The 19,023-nt window shown below is 36.6% G+C and overlaps 1 protein-coding gene across 2 annotated transcripts in view; it reads right to left on the bottom strand.

Annotated features, from left to right (window-relative positions):
* Position 1: 1 nt before the first annotated feature.
* LOC136359299 (protein adenylyltransferase SelO-like) overlaps positions 2–19,023 on the bottom strand; it is a 23,164-nt gene continuing 4,142 nt past the window's right edge. The window contains exons 7-19 of one of the 2 annotated variants that reach the window (XM_066315792.1): positions 15,129–15,196; positions 14,395–14,482; positions 13,498–13,567; positions 12,765–12,837; positions 12,110–12,193; positions 9,977–10,106; positions 9,425–9,469; positions 9,255–9,336; positions 9,075–9,167; positions 5,563–5,642; positions 4,700–4,743; positions 736–815; positions 2–403 (exon numbers count right to left, since the gene is read on the bottom strand). In XM_066315792.1, the coding sequence (XP_066171889.1) occupies positions 281–403; positions 736–815; positions 4,700–4,743; positions 5,563–5,642; positions 9,075–9,167; positions 9,255–9,336; positions 9,425–9,469; positions 9,977–10,106; positions 12,110–12,193; positions 12,765–12,837; positions 13,498–13,567; positions 14,395–14,482; positions 15,129–15,196 (1,060 nt within the window). In that variant the 3' untranslated portion in view covers positions 2–280. Of the gene's footprint in view, positions 404–735; positions 816–4,699; positions 4,744–5,562; positions 5,643–9,074; positions 9,168–9,254; positions 9,337–9,424; positions 9,470–9,976; positions 10,107–12,109; positions 12,194–12,764; positions 12,838–13,497; positions 13,568–14,394; positions 14,483–15,128; positions 15,197–19,023 lie in introns of those variants that run through there. The other variant, XM_066315801.1, reaches the window with a different exon arrangement.

Here is a 19,023-nt window from a genome sequence, read left to right as displayed (position 1 = left end):
TTTGAGAGGGAAAGTGTGACAGAACTTAAATATTGGAACTCAAAGTAATGCACAGCTGAATGTGAGAGGCAGAGTTGTCAAAGGCAACACAACCTGCTGATGCAACCACACACAGTGATGAACTTCTTTAATCTTAAGGCTTCATAAGTTGGTCAAAAACAGTAGCAGATTCCAGTCCACAAAGTCTAAGGGAGAGAAGTTCCTGTGGCTTGGTCCATTAGCCCTGTTTGAAGGCTTGAGCTTTGACCTTGATCATTCTTCTTGCTTGTTTGAATTTCCCTCAGGATGAACAGCTGACTTTCAGATGCTTGGCCCAGTCTGGGGGGCGCAGGGAGTACCCTGCTCTCTCTGCAGCCTCCTGCCTCTCAAAGGGGTGTTGTAAAACCTGCTCTAGGAGCTGAACCTGGAAGCAATTAAAAATGGCTAAGTTTTTATATAAAATGTTTTCTGGTAAACAAGGAAAGTTTTTTCCACTTTGCCTTACACACCCTCCTGGCTTCAGAAACTATCACATTAATTGCTTACTATTATTAGTACTACTATTAATATATTCATTACTATTTATGTTATAATTAATATTATTAATATTTTTTAATATTTTAAGTAGCAATTGGTGTTATATGGTACAATTTTGGTCAAAATGTAGTACAGTTCAAAGTGTAAAATTAAAAATTGTTTCATTAACTGTTATGCCAGTTATTATTAAATCTGTCAAGAAAAAAGAGAGAATTTTACCTCAGAGAAATCATTCAAATTAGCTTTTTGCACTGCTGATTCTGCCATCCAATTCCTAAGTATGTATCTAGGATTAACAGCTGAAACCAAGAGTAAATAATGTTAAATTTAGTTAGATATATTCAACAAAATGAAAACAGTCATTGAAACATATTGCTGAAATCTTCAAGAAGATTTTAATTTGCAGAGCAAGAAAAAAATGCATGAAAAGGAAAAGGAATTCATCAATTTACTTAATTATGGGAGGTGCTAAAAGGATTTTTGAAACTTGCACTATCAGTAGTGCCAAAGTAGCAAACAGAAACTAGAGTAGCACAGAAAATGACATTGATACAGGAAGGATTTCCTGTCAGGAACACCAGCAGGCTTTTGCAGAGGTTACCATGTGTTTGCCATGTATTTACCATGGCCTAGGTTCCTGCTGTGTTGACGGAAAACATTTCAACATTGTCAATACCTTCCTGGAGGTCACATAAATTAATATTGTATTATTTGATTCAAAAAATAGTTACTAAGATATGCTTTATTGCATATATACTTAGATACTCCTTCTATGTCATGTAACAAAAGTTTAGCTATAAAAGCCTTTAATGTTATATTTCAGCTGTATTTTTTAGAAACTACTTTTTCAACTTTCCTTTTAATCTCCTGTTTGGGGGTAGGCAGAGGTTCCTCAGGTTTTTCCAAAGCTGTCTGTTGTATCCTTTTGGAAACCCTCATGACAACTGCACTGCTTCCCTGCCTTGTTTCAGGCTGCTTTTGTCTAAAGAGCAGTAGAGAGAATGTAGCAACACTGGAAAATGAAACTGCGGAATTAGTAAGCCAGGATATATCCTACAGCAGAGCCACTAACAATTTATAAAAGGAGTTTTGTCAAACTATCTGCCAAGGACAATTCTTATAAGCACACACTGCTCTAATTATGAGGGATTTAACAATTATGTCAACGGAATTCTTATTTTTGTTCTGAAATTAAAGGCTAGAATTCTATTAGTGATGACCTACCTAATGATCCAAAGAACATTACAGAATAATTGTAACACTTCAAGCCTGCTTTGAAGTAATGATTTGCCATTGGTCTGTATATTTTCCCCAATTCAGTAAGCATTTATTACATTAAGATATTAGTTACTGATTCCAAAGGGGTTTCACCCATGCTCTTGAGAGCAAAAGTCTGTAATTTATGAACATACACAAACTTCATCTCCTTCTCTTTCCACTGATGTCCCAGTAGGTTTTATATGAATAAATGTTAGTTTTATATGTGAATAAATGTTAGTTTTATATAGTTATTTTTAAAAATACATAGAGATGTATAAAATATTCTTATAAATACCCTTACAGTATATTTGAAAGAGGGTATTAGAAAAAGCAGAGGAATCATCAAAATTACCATCTCAAACTTCCCTCTACTCAATTCCTTTAATCAATTAGTTATTAAATTATTTTATTTACAAATAATGTATTAGAAGAGGCCCCAGACATTCTTCTTTTTCACATCCTCACTGTCCAGTATGTACTTACACATACTAAAAAAGTCAATAAATACAACTGTCTACTGAGAATCCTGATAACCCCTACACAGGCATAACACTGCTCTAACTCCTAAAAAACAGTTTACTACTTGGCAAAACGATTTGTTCTGGCCAAGTATTTGACTTAATCCAGTAAATGGGTTATCAACAGTGAAGTGTGATAACTATTTGAAAAAATATTTTCAAAGGTGAAAAAGTTAATATATGACTCATTCAAAAAATGGTAATTCACATTAGAGCTGTGAGTCATTTTAGCAGGAGAATATTCGTCCCAGAAATAAATTCTTAACAATTGAAAATTGACAGGTCTCACAGTGGTTTTAAAAATATCAGTATTTAACAGAAGTGACAAGATAATTATGAAAGAGTAATTCAAGCCAGGTAAGAAAAGGACAAAGCAAAAGAACTTTTGTGCCCTTATAAGCATGATCTGGTCTACTTTTTTTACATTTTTCTTTTGTAAAGAAATACAATTTTAGACTTGAATTGTCAAAACTTTTTGATCAACTCCAGCAGAACTAAGTTTAGGCTGTGCAAGAAAAAATACTACTCAGAACTGAAAACTAAATAAAGGGAGAAAAAATAAAAACAATAAGTGATGACTTCAAATGATTAAAGTTAATGTACTTTGAGAAGTGAGATTTTTTATGACGCTTACTAACAATTAGGGAAGGGTGATGAATAATGAGGTGTTAATGCCAGTGTATTCAAGGTCAGTCAAAGACAGCAGTACACAATTTAGTGGAACTTCACAACCCAGTTGAGAGAATCTGAGGAGCCAGGACATTTTTGTCTTCAATATGAAATGCTGGGTAAAAATGCAGAGCTGACTGAATTGAAACAGATTTCTGTTGGAAGTTGTGCTGACAAGGACAGCTGTTACAAGCAAATGCTCAAACAAACAAACAAACAACAAAACAAAAACTGAAATAATTTTAAAGAGACCACAGGGGCATCTAAGCAATCTATTTAAATGCAAGGATGTAAAAATGTAAAAAACAAACAAACAAAAAAATTCCCAAAAACCTCTGTAGGAAATTTCAGTCACACCGAAATATTATAGAGCAGTTGGCAAAAATCCAACAAGGGTTGTTCATTTTAAATAAAACAATAACAAACTAAGATCAGTAGCCCATTATAAATTTTTGCAGCTCTACAGTATGAATAGAGAGTGATGGTTGATTATATGGAAGAAAACTAACTGAACCATGAATCTTTGCAGATCAAGTTTTGACTGCTACCAAAACTAAGACCATTAGTACAAGTGTGATTTTGGATACAAAATCTTTTCTGAGTTTCATCTGTCTCCTGTATGAGATCTTCTGCGTGCATGTGGAAAAACATAATGATGGTTTGCAGAAGACATTGACAAACTAGGATCCTTTCTGATTTGGAATAAAACCTCAGAATATCATGATTTTCTCTAAAAGCAAATTCAAAAGATACAGAAAAATAAGAAATATGTTCAGACTGTTTTCAACATTCAATTTTAGCTGAGGAAACAGGAGCTTGAAAACTCAAAATGATAATTGAGCAAAGGGCCTCAGAAACTCACAAATGAAGCTTCTTAACCCTATCAAAAACCAAAAAAATAAATATTTCTTCTTGGTAGCACTTTTCATATTAACTTTCTAAAATGCATATAGAATTTTAAGAAGTATTCCTTAAAAATGATAGAGCCTTTGTAAGAAAATGGGGATGCAAACCTGAAACCATAAACTGTGCTCTCTATAGTTTTACTGTCTCATTACTGAGTCAGTGCCAGCTCCTGCCACTTTCGTAGCAAATCAATTTTAGAAGTTTTAGAAGAAAGTGGCAAATCAATATCTAACAAAAGAGTGCAACCATTTCCATCCTGCTTTGCAGGAAGCACCCTGCAAAGCAGTGGAACAGTGAAGCCTCTTGTGCAGAGTTTGATCAGATCCTGTAGTTCCGTCATTCCCTTCTCCCTACTCATTTTCAGTTGCTCATTTTCTCTTATAAGCAAATTTCACAAATTTACCACAGCTTAGTGCAGATGAAAAATATCTCCTGCTGAACAATTCTTGGGAGTTCCATATCCACTGTTTCTGCTGTGATACCTAACTGCCATTTTGTGTTTAGAGTAACCTGGAGAATCAAAGCACCTTCCTTTGCCTTCTATGCCTAGACAGTCTTTTCATAAGGAGTTTCTTCTCTGGGTGAGAGAAAGAAAAGTGTGTCCCTGTCAGAAATTTGAATTCTGTGTAGCATGTAGAAAGGACAGAGACAGACAGAATCTATGTACAGTGTTATAAGATTTGCAGCAGCATAATGAGAGCTTCTCCTCTTCAGGAAAGTCCTGTATTTTAGTTCTACCCAAAAAGAAAAATATCTAACACTAAAGAAACATATGTAAATAGATATTTGCCAGCTGCAAGCATATGATTCCTTTGGATTGTTTTACTCACTTGCCATCCTTGTTCTTCTTTTGGCATCTGAGTCACTGTTGTTACTACACATGAAAAACAAATGAAAAGAAAAACAGAAAGCACTGCAGCTAGTGGGGTTATGCTGATTTATTTTTAGAAATATCTTACTTGATTTCCATTAAAATCATTAAGTGCTCTGCTTTTGTGTTTGGCAGAAGCTCTAAGAATGATGAGACTTGGAAAAGTGCACACTTTCTTGTAGGTTTTGTGCCTTGTGCCTAGATTTTGTCCCCTAATAATATCATTTACTGAATAAAATTTCCAAGTACCTGATATGAATTTATGTTCACTACTATTAGCCATGCATACCATATATAACTAAGAAAAAAGGTTAGATTCTTTATTGATTTAACACAAAAGAATCCTGTGCATTCCTATCTATGCAATACCATGATTTCCAAACACAATCTGTGTATTTGCAACTCTTCAACTTCCATCCCCTGTCAGTATAAATCAATGTTATTACATAGTAAATATATCTATATATAAACAGCAGTTAAATACTATTAATTCCTGTGTACTTGCAAAGCCTGTTTGTGATTCTTGGACTGAATCTGTGGGATTAGTATTTTAAGGAAAACTGCTAACCAAAAAAACTGATGAAGGAAAAAAGAACAGAAATTACTCCTTCCATGTTATTTTTATGTACCTGTGTGTCAAAACAAAACTACAACAGTAATTATTGTTGAATCCAGCACAATCTAGAACCATGAAGACAAAAAAGACGTATGAAACCATGTTTGGGCCAGTTTATTAGACTCATTAAAGCCTATGCAAAATCACTGCAGATTAAAGTCACCTGCTTCTGGCAAATACACATTTCAAATTGCAATCAGACTTACCTTTTTAATCTCAGGAGGTACATAGTAACCCATTCTGAAAATAATTCGTGTTTACCCAGATCCTGGAGAGCCCAGAACTCCTAAAGAGAAAGAAACATTTATTGACAGATAATCAGAATTATTTTCCTGTTAAGCAAAAACCAAAGTAAGCAGCAGTAAATACTGTGTTTTAACCCCAGCTGAGAACTAAGCCTCACATAGCCAGTTGCTCATGCTCTCCCTCAATGTGGCTTTAAAGTAAGGTTAAAAGTAAGAAAACTCATGGGTTGAGATAAGAACAGTTTAATAATTGAAATAATGCAATAATAATAATAACAGCAACAATAGCAATGAAAAGGAAAATATCAAAAGGAGAAAGAAATAAAATCCAACAGAAACAAGTGATGCAAATGAAAAAACAATTGCTCACCAACCTATGCCCAGCCAGTTCCCAAGCCAGTTCCTATGCCTTATTCCACCCAGCTCTCCCCTGGTTTATTTGCTGAGCCTGACACTGAGTGCTGTAAGATATCCCTTTGGCCACTTTGGGTCAGTGTGGGATATCCCTTTGGCCACTTTGGGTCAGCTGTCCTGGCTCTGTGCCCTCCCAGCTTCTTGTGTACCCCCAGCCTCCTTCCTGGCACAGCACCATGAGGAGCTAAAAAGTCCATGACTTAGTGTAAGCCCTGCTCAGCAACAACTAAACCATCAGTGTGTTAGCAGCATTATTCACAATCTAAATCCAAAACAGAGCACTGGACCGGCTACTAGGAAGAAAATTAACTCTATCCCAGCTGAAACCAGGACACTGAAAAAGAAAAGGATTTAAAAGGCAAACATATGATGAAATTCAAAGAATTTTCTCCCTAAACATTCTACTAGTATCTTTTTCTCTGTATTCAGATTATTTCTTTTTGCCACCATGACATATCCATATTAATCCATCTCTGTAATGACAAATTTTACCTAAACACCTCTAGGACTTCACCCCTGTTTTTCCTCAGCTTATTGTCTGACCATTTTTTAAGGTACATAATTACAGGTTTCACTCTCTTCTGAGACTTGTACATGGGTCAGATATATTAACAGAGATTTTTTTTTGTCAAAAATTGTGCAATAAAATATATAAATAAAAGGTGAAGAGAAGGGGAAACTAAAATCTACAGGGATAGGCGAAAACTGAGAAGGATAGAGACAGCAGGAGAGGAGACAGAACTTGGAAAAGGCCAACAGCAAGAAATCAGAGCTTGGGGTTACTGCCTGCAGTGATGGACAGCAAACACAAACTAGGCCTCCCTGGCTGAGTACACTGAGCTAACAGCTGCTTCATATTCCTCAGCTGAAAGCAGCCAAAGCTCACAGACAAAAAATGAACCCGAGAGAAAAAACAGATTAGGAAGAAATGGACGTAGATAAAAGGAGGTAAACAGCACATATTCTAGAAAAAAAGTAAGGGAAATTGAAAGCAAGAAGAAAAAGTTTTGATCTTATTTGGGTTTTTTTGAAGAATAAGAGTAAAAAATATATTAAAACTCTATTTGATCATAAAAATGAGCATAGAAATGATTAAGAGCTGGGAATCAGGCAGGTGGATAACAGGTGAGTGTGAGAATCAAGAATTTGTTCAAAGATGTGTAGAGTTAGGCTGCTTTAGGAGGAATTTCATGTTTTGGCTAAATAATAAATGTAAGGACTCCTGCAGTGTTTCCAAAGGATTCTGGCATTTTTAGGTCAATTCTGGTATGCAGCTGAAAAAATCTTAAGTGATGTACAAATCAATATGAAAACTTACTCATAAAAGTATTGATGTGTAAATAAACAGAGGTGAAATTGCTTTAAAACTGAAATTCTTTAAAACAATGAAAACCTTTTACCAGCATAAAATTGTACTTGTTTTTCCACACCAGTTTTGGAACTCAGAATTTGTGGGCTAAATCATTTCATTGTGTGGAAAAGAAAGAACAGGTTGCTACCAAGTGAAGGTTGGAAATGACCCTTGGTGTAGCAGCAGGGTCACAACTACACCACAATCACTGGTTCCTCAGCCAACACCTTCAATGATGGGGAGATGGAGTTGCCATAAATGGAAAAATCCCTTGGGTTCTATGACAAATACCATCTCCAACAAACACACCCATCCTCTTACCACCCTCCTGTGCAAACAATTAATTCCAAAGACACAATTCTTGGGGTTTTTTTTGTTGCTTAACTCTATAGTATCTAAACTTTTAAACTCTAAATAGTTTCAAGTCCATAGAAAAGGTCAGGATAGACCTCTAACTTAACAGAAGAAAACAAGGAAAACCAGAAAATTTGCTCAAAACTACTTAATTATACTTGGAAAAAGAACTGTTAACTCCTCATTTTCATTCTGTGTTTTACATAGTCATCCTGCTGCCTAAAAACAACCTCCTAAGTCTACCTGCTCGTTTTAAACTGGCTTCGAAAACAGACATAAATCAGATGTTTGGGGAAGGCAGTGAAGCTTCCCAGCAAAAATGAACAATATTTATCAGATGGAAAAGGCACTGTATTAAAGAATAAAAGAAAAAAAAAAACATTTTGGCACTCACAAAAAGGCTATTTTCTTTCCAGAATAGGTTGCTTTTCAGAACCAGATTACAAGCTTCCCTTTCAGAATTTCCCTTTTGCTTTTTTTTTTCCAATTATGACTTATCTAACATCTCAGTCCAGTTCAAATATTTCAGCTATATCTCCACTTTCAAAGACTGCACTACATCCAGGTAAAACATTTTAAATACTCTCATGTCTTTTATATATGGTTATACTTGGTCCTGAAGAATAAGTTTAGGCTAAGTTAGCAGCTACACAGGATGGGATAGCAGGCTGAGCAGGTCACAATAGCAAAATGTATTCTTTTGTTTCAAGTTACATTTAAAACCATTCTCATGCTCAAGGAAGGGCAGAGGCCAATCTGGGCTGAGTTCCAGCAGGAGTTTATGTTGAGATTGGATCTCACTTATCATTAGGTACCAAGACAAGCAAATATGCCTGAGAGCAGAGGTTTAGGCCACCTGCTAAACCCATGTCAGGAACAGTTTGGTTGCCCTGAGGCTGAAATTTTCCTCATGAGCCCTGTGCAACTTCACTTGTTGGACAAAATGTATTCTTAAACAAAACAACCAAAAATGGGAGATGAGGGGGAAGAAAGTTCTTTTCTTCCTATTTAAATGTAAAGAAAATCACACTCCCAGTTGTGTATGAGTATTTATGACTACTCATATTGGATCTGTACCAAAGGCTGAAAATCTGATTTTCAGCATTCTTCATTAATGCACCTTTCATTAGCACTTTTCATTCTCATGTCCATCATTACATAAAGACACAGGCTTTACAAGGGGTGGTAGTCTGACACAGGTGTATTACTTCCTCTGTCCCTTAATAATGATACAATAACATATTTCCCAGATGAATCATGGCTTGAGATAACCTCTACTATATTGAGGTTACGCTCAACTTGATTTACTCTTTTTATATTAAATATTCCTAAGATTGGGTGCTTGTATTTATACCTCAGGAATATGGAGCTCCTTTAACTGGTCTGCAGTAATTTCACTCAGCTCGCGGAAGGTCATTGTAAAATCAGCCTTTGTATCTTCCATAATCTAGTGAATAAAGATACTTCTGAGTGTTTTTCAAGTGTGGGTGGTCAGTTCAGACAATTGCCAACAAAATTAGCAAAGTAAACTCACTTTTAAGAGGAAAGCAATCAAATAGTTATCATTCTCATTCTCCCCAAGAAGACCCAATTTTGTTTTGAATAGTTCTGTGAAACTGAAAATAGTAACAAAGTATGGAAATTGTGAACATTATATATTTTACAGTATTGTGACTGGAAGGTTTCAGTTCTGAAAGTGCATACCGACTGTAATAGTGCTCATCATACCCCTTCAAAATTTGGGAAGCTCTGCAAAACAAAAGAAATATCAAGTCCTAAGGAACTAAAATGCTGCTGCAGGTATAATCCTGCTAAACAATGAAAACTTCCGCCTGCTATCTCAGAAACATTGATATTCTGAATCATCTGGGATCTATTCTTCTTTTGAGAATCTTTACAAGAGGCTACTAAATACTACTTCATTACTTCAGGAAGATGCATCATCTTCCTAAGTAAGTGTCTTACAAAACAAGCTAGACAAACTTAGAACAGAAAACAATGGGCAAAGGTCCTACCTTAGGTCCTACCTATCTAATACCTCCCTGTGGTCCTGTTTTGCTACTATTTATGACCAAGAAAAACTTTTCTCCCCACCCTCTAATCCTATTCTGACCAATAATTAATCCAGACTCAATTTCCAGTTTAAAAAAAAATATTTTAAAAGCTAATCCATTTCTTTCTTAAGCATATGGTGATTACAGTGTCTCCCATTTCACTAGTTCCTTTAAGCATTACGATATTTTAAGGATTACTTACAGCTGCTTTTGCCTGGGATCCAATAAAGGTTTTAGAGCTTGTAACAGCTTGCTCAGATTAAACTGCCCAACAGTTGCCTGATTTCCTATTTTATACCTCCTTTCATCATCGGATGTGTTCGGAACAAAATCTGTTTCAAACAAAACATTACTTTTCCATAACAGAGTAATTACAATAAACAATCAGTGTTAAAATATTGAAATATATTCATTTTATACTTACACAGCAAACTTAAAGAAGACCAGAAACTACTAAATACTTAAAATCAGATCACAAGAATACTTATTTAAAGTGAATTAACTCAAGATCTATTATTTGCAAATCTAAGGAATACATCCTTCACACACAAGTTCTCATGTGTCACAAGTGACAGTTTCCTACCTGAAGATACAAGATGAATTCAGATGGTTACAGAGAAAAAGACCATTTTTGCATTAAAACACTGTCTTTTACACTTAAACTCAGTATTTTTACTACGTCTAGTGCAACTACTTAGCACATAGATTAAGCAAACAAATGTCCAACTAGATTCAGAATTTAAGTATTTATGGAAAAGTCACATATATAGTAAACATGTATTTAATAGGCCACCTAAGCAAGATTTGTTTCAGTTGGACAAAGAAGGTTTGTATTCACATAAAAATTGGGCCTAATGTGTTCCAATGTGCAAATCCATTATCTGGGAGATAATAAGTGCCTGTCATGCAAGTTACAAGTATCCAGCAGTAAAATGTATGCTTATATACAGCAGTAGTCTCTGAGGGGATCAGTGGAAACACTCAGATCAAACCCAGACAAGCTGATCAATGCCCACAGCATTGCCTGAGTCCTCAGAAGGACACTGACAGCAAATGGAGCTTCAAAGAGGAGACTCCCACCTCATCTGTCAGATCTGGTGAGTGGTTGAAATCTGAATTTCAACTCTAACACCTCTCATCAGGCTCTAGGGGGCTGGCTGGGACAGTTAGTTCTCCTCACTGCAGCCTGTCTGGCACCATGTGGTGGACTTGTGACTAAAATAGTGCTGATGGCACAGCAATGTTCTACACGTTGCTCAGCAGGGCTGAGGGTTCTGTTCTCACTCTGTAATCCCAGAAAATGAGGCTGGGGTGGGCAAGAGACTAGGAGGGATGCTGCTGGGACAGCTGAGCCCAGCTGACCAAAGAGATATTCCATACCTATGACACCATGATCAGCAATAAAAACTGGGGGTATTTTTTCCAAGGCAGCTGATGCTTGGGGATTGACTTGGTGGTGAGATATGGTGAGTGATTGTCTTTGCATCACTTGCTGGCCACCCCTGCTCCTTTTTTCCCCTTCACTTACGCAAATGTCTTTATGTTAACCCATAAGCTTTTTTCTTAGCCTTGCCTTTCCATTTCTCTCTCTCAGCCCACAGCAGGGAGGACTGAAAAATTGGCTTGTGGGTTCAAATTGCCAGCTGGGGCCAATCCACCCTATAGAGAACGATCTAAAAGCAAAAAAGCCCCATTTTGTTCAATCCAATAGAAACAATATGACATTTATTCTCATGACTTTTCCTTAATTTGAGGCTGCAGGCAAGAGAACACATAGCAAGATAACCACTGCTGATTCTGAAGTTTATTCAGCTGCAAACTATAAACAATATTCTAAGAATACACATTTATGTACATACTGAACCTGTATCTATCCATCCCCAACTGACTGAGTTAAGACTTTCAAAGAAAGGTTACCATAACTGTGTAGGTTTGATTTCTTTTCTTCCAACATATAATTGGCTGTTGTGACTATAAAGCTAGCGCTTCCAGCAATATACAATTTTTAGTTTTCTTGCCTTCTGTTGTAGCATCTATTGAATTGATGGTGTTTATGTGGAACCAGTCTTATGGAAATGGGTTTAATAGTAATATTTCATTAACGAGACTTTTAGTCCTTGAATGCAACCTACATAGTGTATCATAAAACTAGTCACTGATGCAATTTTTTCCCCTAAAATTCTTCAAACAGTACACATGCTTACAGTTTTTCTGCTAATAATGAAAAATGTTTTCATGCAATGGAAACTATATAATTTAATATAACAAGATGGTTTCAAGTAAAAAAAAAAAAAAACAACCAAAAAAAAAAAACCCACAACAGGTCTACACTCACTTGGGTCATAGGCGTCCATAAATCCAAATGGACCATAATCTATTGTTATGGACAATAAACTGAAGTTATCTGTATTGCACACACCTACAGTTGAACAGAAAGGAAGAAAGTTAAAATTCCACCTGAACCCCAGTCTTTAGGCAATTTGCTGTGAAACAGATCCACTGAATTTAGAGAGCTGTCAGGAATCAGGCTCTGGAAAATGTACCCGTCCCTCTGCCCCCAGCCCATGCCCACAGGACACCAAGGCTCCTGGCCCCACCACTGTTTTGGGGTTAATCCCACAAATCAGCAGAAAGCCAAGACACCTCTGCCTCCTGTGCATTGAAAAAGGCCAGGGCTTTTTGTGGATGGATTGAATTCAGAGCAGTTAAATCAAGCAGTTAAACTGATACATGGCATCAGTGCCCTGTCTTTGTACACTGCAGTGTTACAACAGCTCTGAGAATTCTTGCTCCCCTATTCTGGCCCTGTCACAGTTGTGCTCTGAGAGATCAGACAGTGTAACTCTGTTACAAAGTCCCCTGTGAAACAGATAAAGCTGTAGGTGAAGACATCAGCAGAAGTGACGACCACAGTGACAAACAAAAGCCATTTTTAAGTACATTACTGCAAAGTGTCCCTCCCCTAAAGCCAATGCCATCTGGCACCTTACCATGTGCAAACCCCACAGACATCCACAAGGAAATGAGATTTGCAGTCTCTGACACGACTGTAGAGAAAAATTCCTAAAATCAAATACATCTATTACTTCAAGTTGTCTGTATCAAAAATATTGAAATAGATAAGCATTTTATTCACTTTAGAAATAAGTAATACATTCTATTTTTCAAATTTACGTCTCTCTCAGTCAGGACTTGTCATTCCCATTCTAAATTAAGTGTATGCATAATAACCTTATCCAGCGAAGACTATAGTTAAATAAGTATACACAGGTGCCCTTAAAGAAATTAAGAAGTAAAATTTAAAAAAACCAAACCAACAAACAAACAAAAAAAAACCAAAACAAAAAAAAGACACTATATATACTAGGCAGTATACTAAAATATACTATATCTACTACATTTACATTAGCAAAAGCAGATTTCATCACTTCATGACCACTGCTCAATGACAACCTGAGCAGTAAGAGAATAAAACAACAGAAAATGGAAGCCTCACAATAAACATGTTCATAATGGAAACTGGTGAAAAATGTTGACTTTGAGAAAACAAAAAAAATCAAGAAGCAGATTTTTACTGCAGAGAATTAACAAACTTTTGCTAATAAAACCTGGCAGCTTACTTCAAATTTTAAAATGTTGTAAAACTTGAAATTGTGAAGACCTTCCTGTAATATTTGTTCACATGCCTGTGGAAAATGAAAATTACTCTTAAAAAAGACTTACCAGGTATCTGTTTGAATCATTCATTGGTATTGATGGAAAATGTTCCTGGATGATAAAGTCTAGCAATCTTCTGTAACAGCAGAAACAGAATTCTTTAAATAAAACTGGTACTTTGGAACTGAACATTAAAAATTCTTGTTTTCAAACAGCAAAATGCTGATCTACAGCTTGCCACAAACAGTTATGAAAAAACTCAGTCTATTTATTCCAATGAATATTAGTTTAAGCTCTTCCAAATGCTTTAAGACAAAACCTAAGGTTGTAGTCATAAATACAACTGGAGACTACCAGACAGAGTTAAAATTATCCCCACATTAAATCTCCAGAGCACACCAGGATGTGGTTTTGCATGCAGCAATATCCATTTCTTAGGGAAAAAAAGCTTGCATTTCCAAAAAACAGTATAAGATTACAAGGAATAATCATTCTACATCAGAATTCTCACAAACAAAATGCTATGGCCGAATTCTTATGAAGTAGGGTTACTTCCATAGTAATTGGCTGCTCCCAAAACAGGCTTATGGAAATGGGATAGATGCATTAAAATTTGCAGAAAAAACTGTCACAGAAAACTGAGAAATGTAGGAACTTACACGTTCAACTTACAAATCTTTCCAAAACAAACAACTTCTGCCTAGTGCTTAGTTACCAGAACTACTTAGGTATAGAATTTTCCTCATTTTGTAAGATCCAGGCCTTTAGAAACATCTCAAAGGTTTTACCCTTGTGAGGTAAGATCTTTGGTATGCTTGAACAAAAATAGCAGGCTACCTTTTTAAATTATGTAATCTTACTTGCTAAATAATTTATGTCTAAATTCCATCTATATACATGAATTCTAATGGAATTTGATTGCTGAGAAAACTATTGCAGTTACTATGAAGATTCAATTCAAACCTTAGTAAGTCCAGTTCCCCAGAGTGAGCTAAAATTTCCAGGGATCCTATACGAAACCACGATTTGGCAAGTCGCAGCACTATTGCACCTTAAATATAGAGACAAGTGTGTTTAAATGTAAATAGAGCATCAGAAAAATAAAACAGCTCCACAGCAAAAGCCACCATGTGTTGTTTCTATAGACACAGAGTTTGTATATGCACTGTTATACTGGTATTTTTGTAAGTATGTCTAACACATAACAGATGAATATGTATAATGTTATTTTACTAACTGTTATTTTTAATGATAAAGCTCGATTTGCTATCCCAGCAACCACAATCAAAATTCTGGCAAATGCCAGCCTCAAAGAAAGAACACAAACAGATTTTCCCCCATGCTCTGCCATCTCACTCTTTTTCAGAGCAGGTGCAGATGATGTAGCAATGACATGGCCACAATTGCATTCCACCCATCCTGGTATTGCAATCCAAATAATGGAAAATTTCCCAAGTTTTCAATATCATTTTTGTAATGGGAAATGAAAATCAAAATTATATTCTTGCAATATGTATGCCACAAGCATAGAAGACCGCATTTTTTAATCATTTTTTAACCAAAGATATGTTTCAGATTGATTTTCTCAAGAGAGGTTTTGTATCTTAATAATGAAATTAAGCCAATTTATTACTTTTTATTACACATTTTTTCATGGAGAATTAAGTTACAATGTTGTAACACTATATGTTCATTACCTCTTTCTTTCTTAATATTTCCATTGTAAAACTGGTCTCTCCACACATCATCATCACTTACAACTAAGCTGTAGCGAACAAGAAATGAATATTAAAAGTTATCTTGGCAAAAAAAATTCATAATGAAGATCAAAGTGGTATTTTATATAAATTCATTTTCTTCATAAGAAGAAAGATCATTTTGATGGCATAGCTTTGTATTTACAAATTACACAGGCAAAGAAGATGCTGAGGCTTACCAAGGTTCATATCAAAATGCATTTATTTAGTATTTAATGCAATGTTGTCCAATTTCATTACTCTCATTGTTCTTGGGGAGATGGCTGCTCTCAAAAAGAGCAGTGCATTTCACCTGGAACCTCAGTGACAGATTAGTGTGACTGTAACATTAACTAAGTCACAATTTCCCTGGGGACAACATGGAAATTTTGAGGATAGAAAAATTAGAAATCAAATTGTTGCATCAGGTGGAGGTTGCCCTTTACATAAACCAAAACCATCTCAGAAACTTAGCAATCACTGCTACTGGCACTTGGACATTTAAAATCAATCTCTTCCTTTCATTTTCCTTAAAATTCTGCAGATCCTATAAATTTTCATGGTTATCCAAATATTGAGGTGTGTGAGTGTTCAATACAACTTGCTTTAAAATATTTAACTTACTAATATTAACGTAGATTAATTCTATGAAATAAAGTACATAACTTCATTGTATTTTCTATTCTATCAGGAAAAAACAATCCTCACAAACTATGCAAGGGCATCATGTTCCTCCAAGGTAAACAAGTAGGAAGTTTTCTGCTCAAAGCAACTGGGATTATACTGACAACCCAACCTGGTGCCATCTTCTGAAAGATCTTAGGCCCTCAACAGGCTCAGAAGACTCCTTGTTCAAGAACAAGCAGGAGGATGATTTAGCTCATTTTGTATAATTCTGCTTTATATTTGCTTTTTGATAACTAGAAAATATTAATCTATTCAGGAGAGACTATTGGAGTGGGTCCAGAGGAGGGCCACAAAAATGACCAGAGAGCTGGAGCACCTATCCTATGAGGACAGACTGAGAAAGTTAGGGCTGTTTGTGGGGAGTACGAGGAGACCTTACAGCACCTTCCACTCCCTAAAGGAGACTACAAGAGATCTGGACAGGTACTCCTTACCAGGGCCTATAGCAATAGGACAAGGGGGAATGGCTGTAAACTGAAAGGGGGGAGGTTTAGATCAGATATTAGGAAGAAGTTTTTTACTCAGAGGGTGGTGAGACACTGAACAGGTTGCCCAGAAATGTAGTAGATGCTCCATGCATGGAAATATTCAAGGTCAGGTTGAAGGTGGCTTTGAACAACCTAACCTAGTGAAGATGTCCCTACTCATTAAGGGGGGAATTGGACTAGATCAGTAAAAGTCTCTTCCAACCCAAATTACAATTCCATGATTAAAATATAGTTGGATGGCATGCTATTTGATATTTAATGCAGTTATTTATATCTACTACCTATCAGGTAGTTGAAGACAGCAGAGAAGACAGAACCAAACTTTTCTTCGAGGTACACAGCAAAGAACAAGAGACAAACCTAATATTCCATTCATAAATATGACTGAAGACAGTCACAGGGTCAATTCCCAATAGTTAAACGTTGGAAGTTCACTAAATTCTGGTTTTACATACTTGAACATTGAAATTGGTCCTGGGGTGACTTTATCTTGGCTTGTATCCCTGATTGTCTGTCCTGTTTAGGCTGGATATTAAGTTCTGCACCTTTAAGACTGGTTCTGAGAGCGAAGGGGGGAAAAAGAAGTGCAGAGTTTGTTTTCAGAAACTGCACTCACTCCCCAGCATTTCTGCTCACGGACTGTGCTGTTTGCAGCGTGGACAGACAGTGGGACAGAGCACTCCTTTGCTTTTAGTAAGGTTTTTTTAGCTAGCAGAGGCAGAGAAGTTCCCTGGATTGTGGCTTTTCTTTTCCTTGGAACTGTTCAAACCTGCTCTGGACTGAAAACCCAGAGAGACACCAGGAGCTCCCACCTGTGGCCCACCAGGACAGCATTTTCCAGTGCTGGAGGGACTGGGAAGAGACTGAGTGAGCTGAGCTACATCCCAGGAAAAGGACTTTCTGAATTTGCCATCTCTTCAGAACACAGAGAGATTTTATTGTTTAATATTATTCTCTCTCTTTTTTTTTTTTTTTTTTTTTTTTTTTTTTTTTTTTATGCTTGTGAACACTTTTCTAGTTCAATAAACGGTTTTTTCCACTTTTCTCCAAGGAAATCTTTTCCCGAACCAGCTGGGGTCGAGGCCACTTGAATCTGCTTTCTAGATGGGCTCTTTGGAGGTTTCCTCCCAAACTTGCCCTAAACCAGGACTAAATTTTAGAAAGAATTCAGTTGAACCAAAAACGTGGGACATCCCAATATAAACATGAATATGTACAAAAGGCCATGAAAAGAAACAGCATGTAGTCTTACCTAATGCAGTTGCTTGCAACAGTAACTGTGGGTTCAAAACTAAATTACTGTAATTATATTCAGTATTTTTGAAGATACCTAGTAGCTATTCAAACTGAATGTTCTGTTAACTGCAAAACAGGCAGTGAATTATTTCAGGAGGGGAAAAATATACAGAAATCAATCTCCTTTTACTGGAGCTGTACTCATACAAATAGAATTAGGGTGGTGGTTTTTTTTTTTAATACTCATTTGAAATCAATTGGTATGTCTGTAGGACTATGTACAAAAAGCTCTGATATAAATGAAAGGGAAGAAGAAAATCTTAATCCTTCAATAGAAAACAAAACAAACCCTAGAAACATGGAATGAACCTCAGACACTAACAAAATACTGTGTGCAGCAGAGCACTAGGGGACAGAATGCACAAAAGTTGTGCTACTAAACTTTACTGTTTTGAACAGACCTCTGTCAGAAAGGCTGTTTCTTTTTCACTGTGTAACTTAGCAGGCTCTCTGCAAAATTCCTACAAAACACCAGCACTACTTCTATTGCAGATAAAAAAATCCATGGGGGCATGAACACTTAGTTACTTTAGTTAGTATTTAGTTGAGAGCTGGGCAGGGAACTGAGCAGCCACCTAAACATACATTCCCACTAGAAAATCAGCTCTCCAATGGTCCCTGTAGTTGGTAAGTACCATTACTGGAGAGAAGGCAGCAGCAAACCAGCTGTACACTCACCCATAGGAAACAGAGCACTGAAATTGCTCTTACACCAAAGAAGCTGCAAAAGCACTCACAGAAGGATGGAGGGATGGATGGACGGATGGATGGATGGATGGATGGATGGATGGATGGATGGATGGATGGATGGATGATATCCCTCCCTATCTGGCTCTCACATAAGGGATTTAGTCCCACTGCTCTGCCTGCTGTTCTGCATGAACATCAAGCCCTATGCAAGTAAAACTTGGAAAACTGCATATTGGCTCACTTTTTTGACTTAATGCATAACACCACTCACTGGTAGTCCCAGTATGTGACTAAAATGGTCCTGTATGAAGTGTTCTGTATCTGGCAGTACAGTCATAAACTGTAGCATCCCATTGGGAACACAGTACTTAAAATTAATAGAGCAAGCCAACCTGCTGGGGGTTCTGGGATAAGCCATAAGGTTTTTCCTCCCACTTCTGCCAAGACTTGACAAGACCTCTGTTAAGTGCATCCCACCAGCCTCTGTACAACAGCTCCCCATTGGGAAGAATATGGCTGTCAGCTGGGGTTTTTCCAAATTAAGTCTTGCAAACAGTCTGCAGAGCCTGTACAACAGTTAAGAGAGCCAGGCATTTAACCAATCTGCCAGCAGAGAACTAAAGCACACTGTGTGCTCAGTAGAATTCGTGCACAGTAAAGGGGTAATTTCATACTGGTTTTGCACTGAACAATTT

This window comes from Sylvia atricapilla, chromosome 1 (genome assembly GCF_009819655.1).
Source record: "Sylvia atricapilla isolate bSylAtr1 chromosome 1, bSylAtr1.pri, whole genome shotgun sequence".
In the NCBI taxonomy this organism is placed as follows: Eukaryota; Metazoa; Chordata; class Aves; order Passeriformes; family Sylviidae; genus Sylvia; species Sylvia atricapilla.
This window is presented reverse-complemented; position numbering and strand designations above follow the sequence as displayed.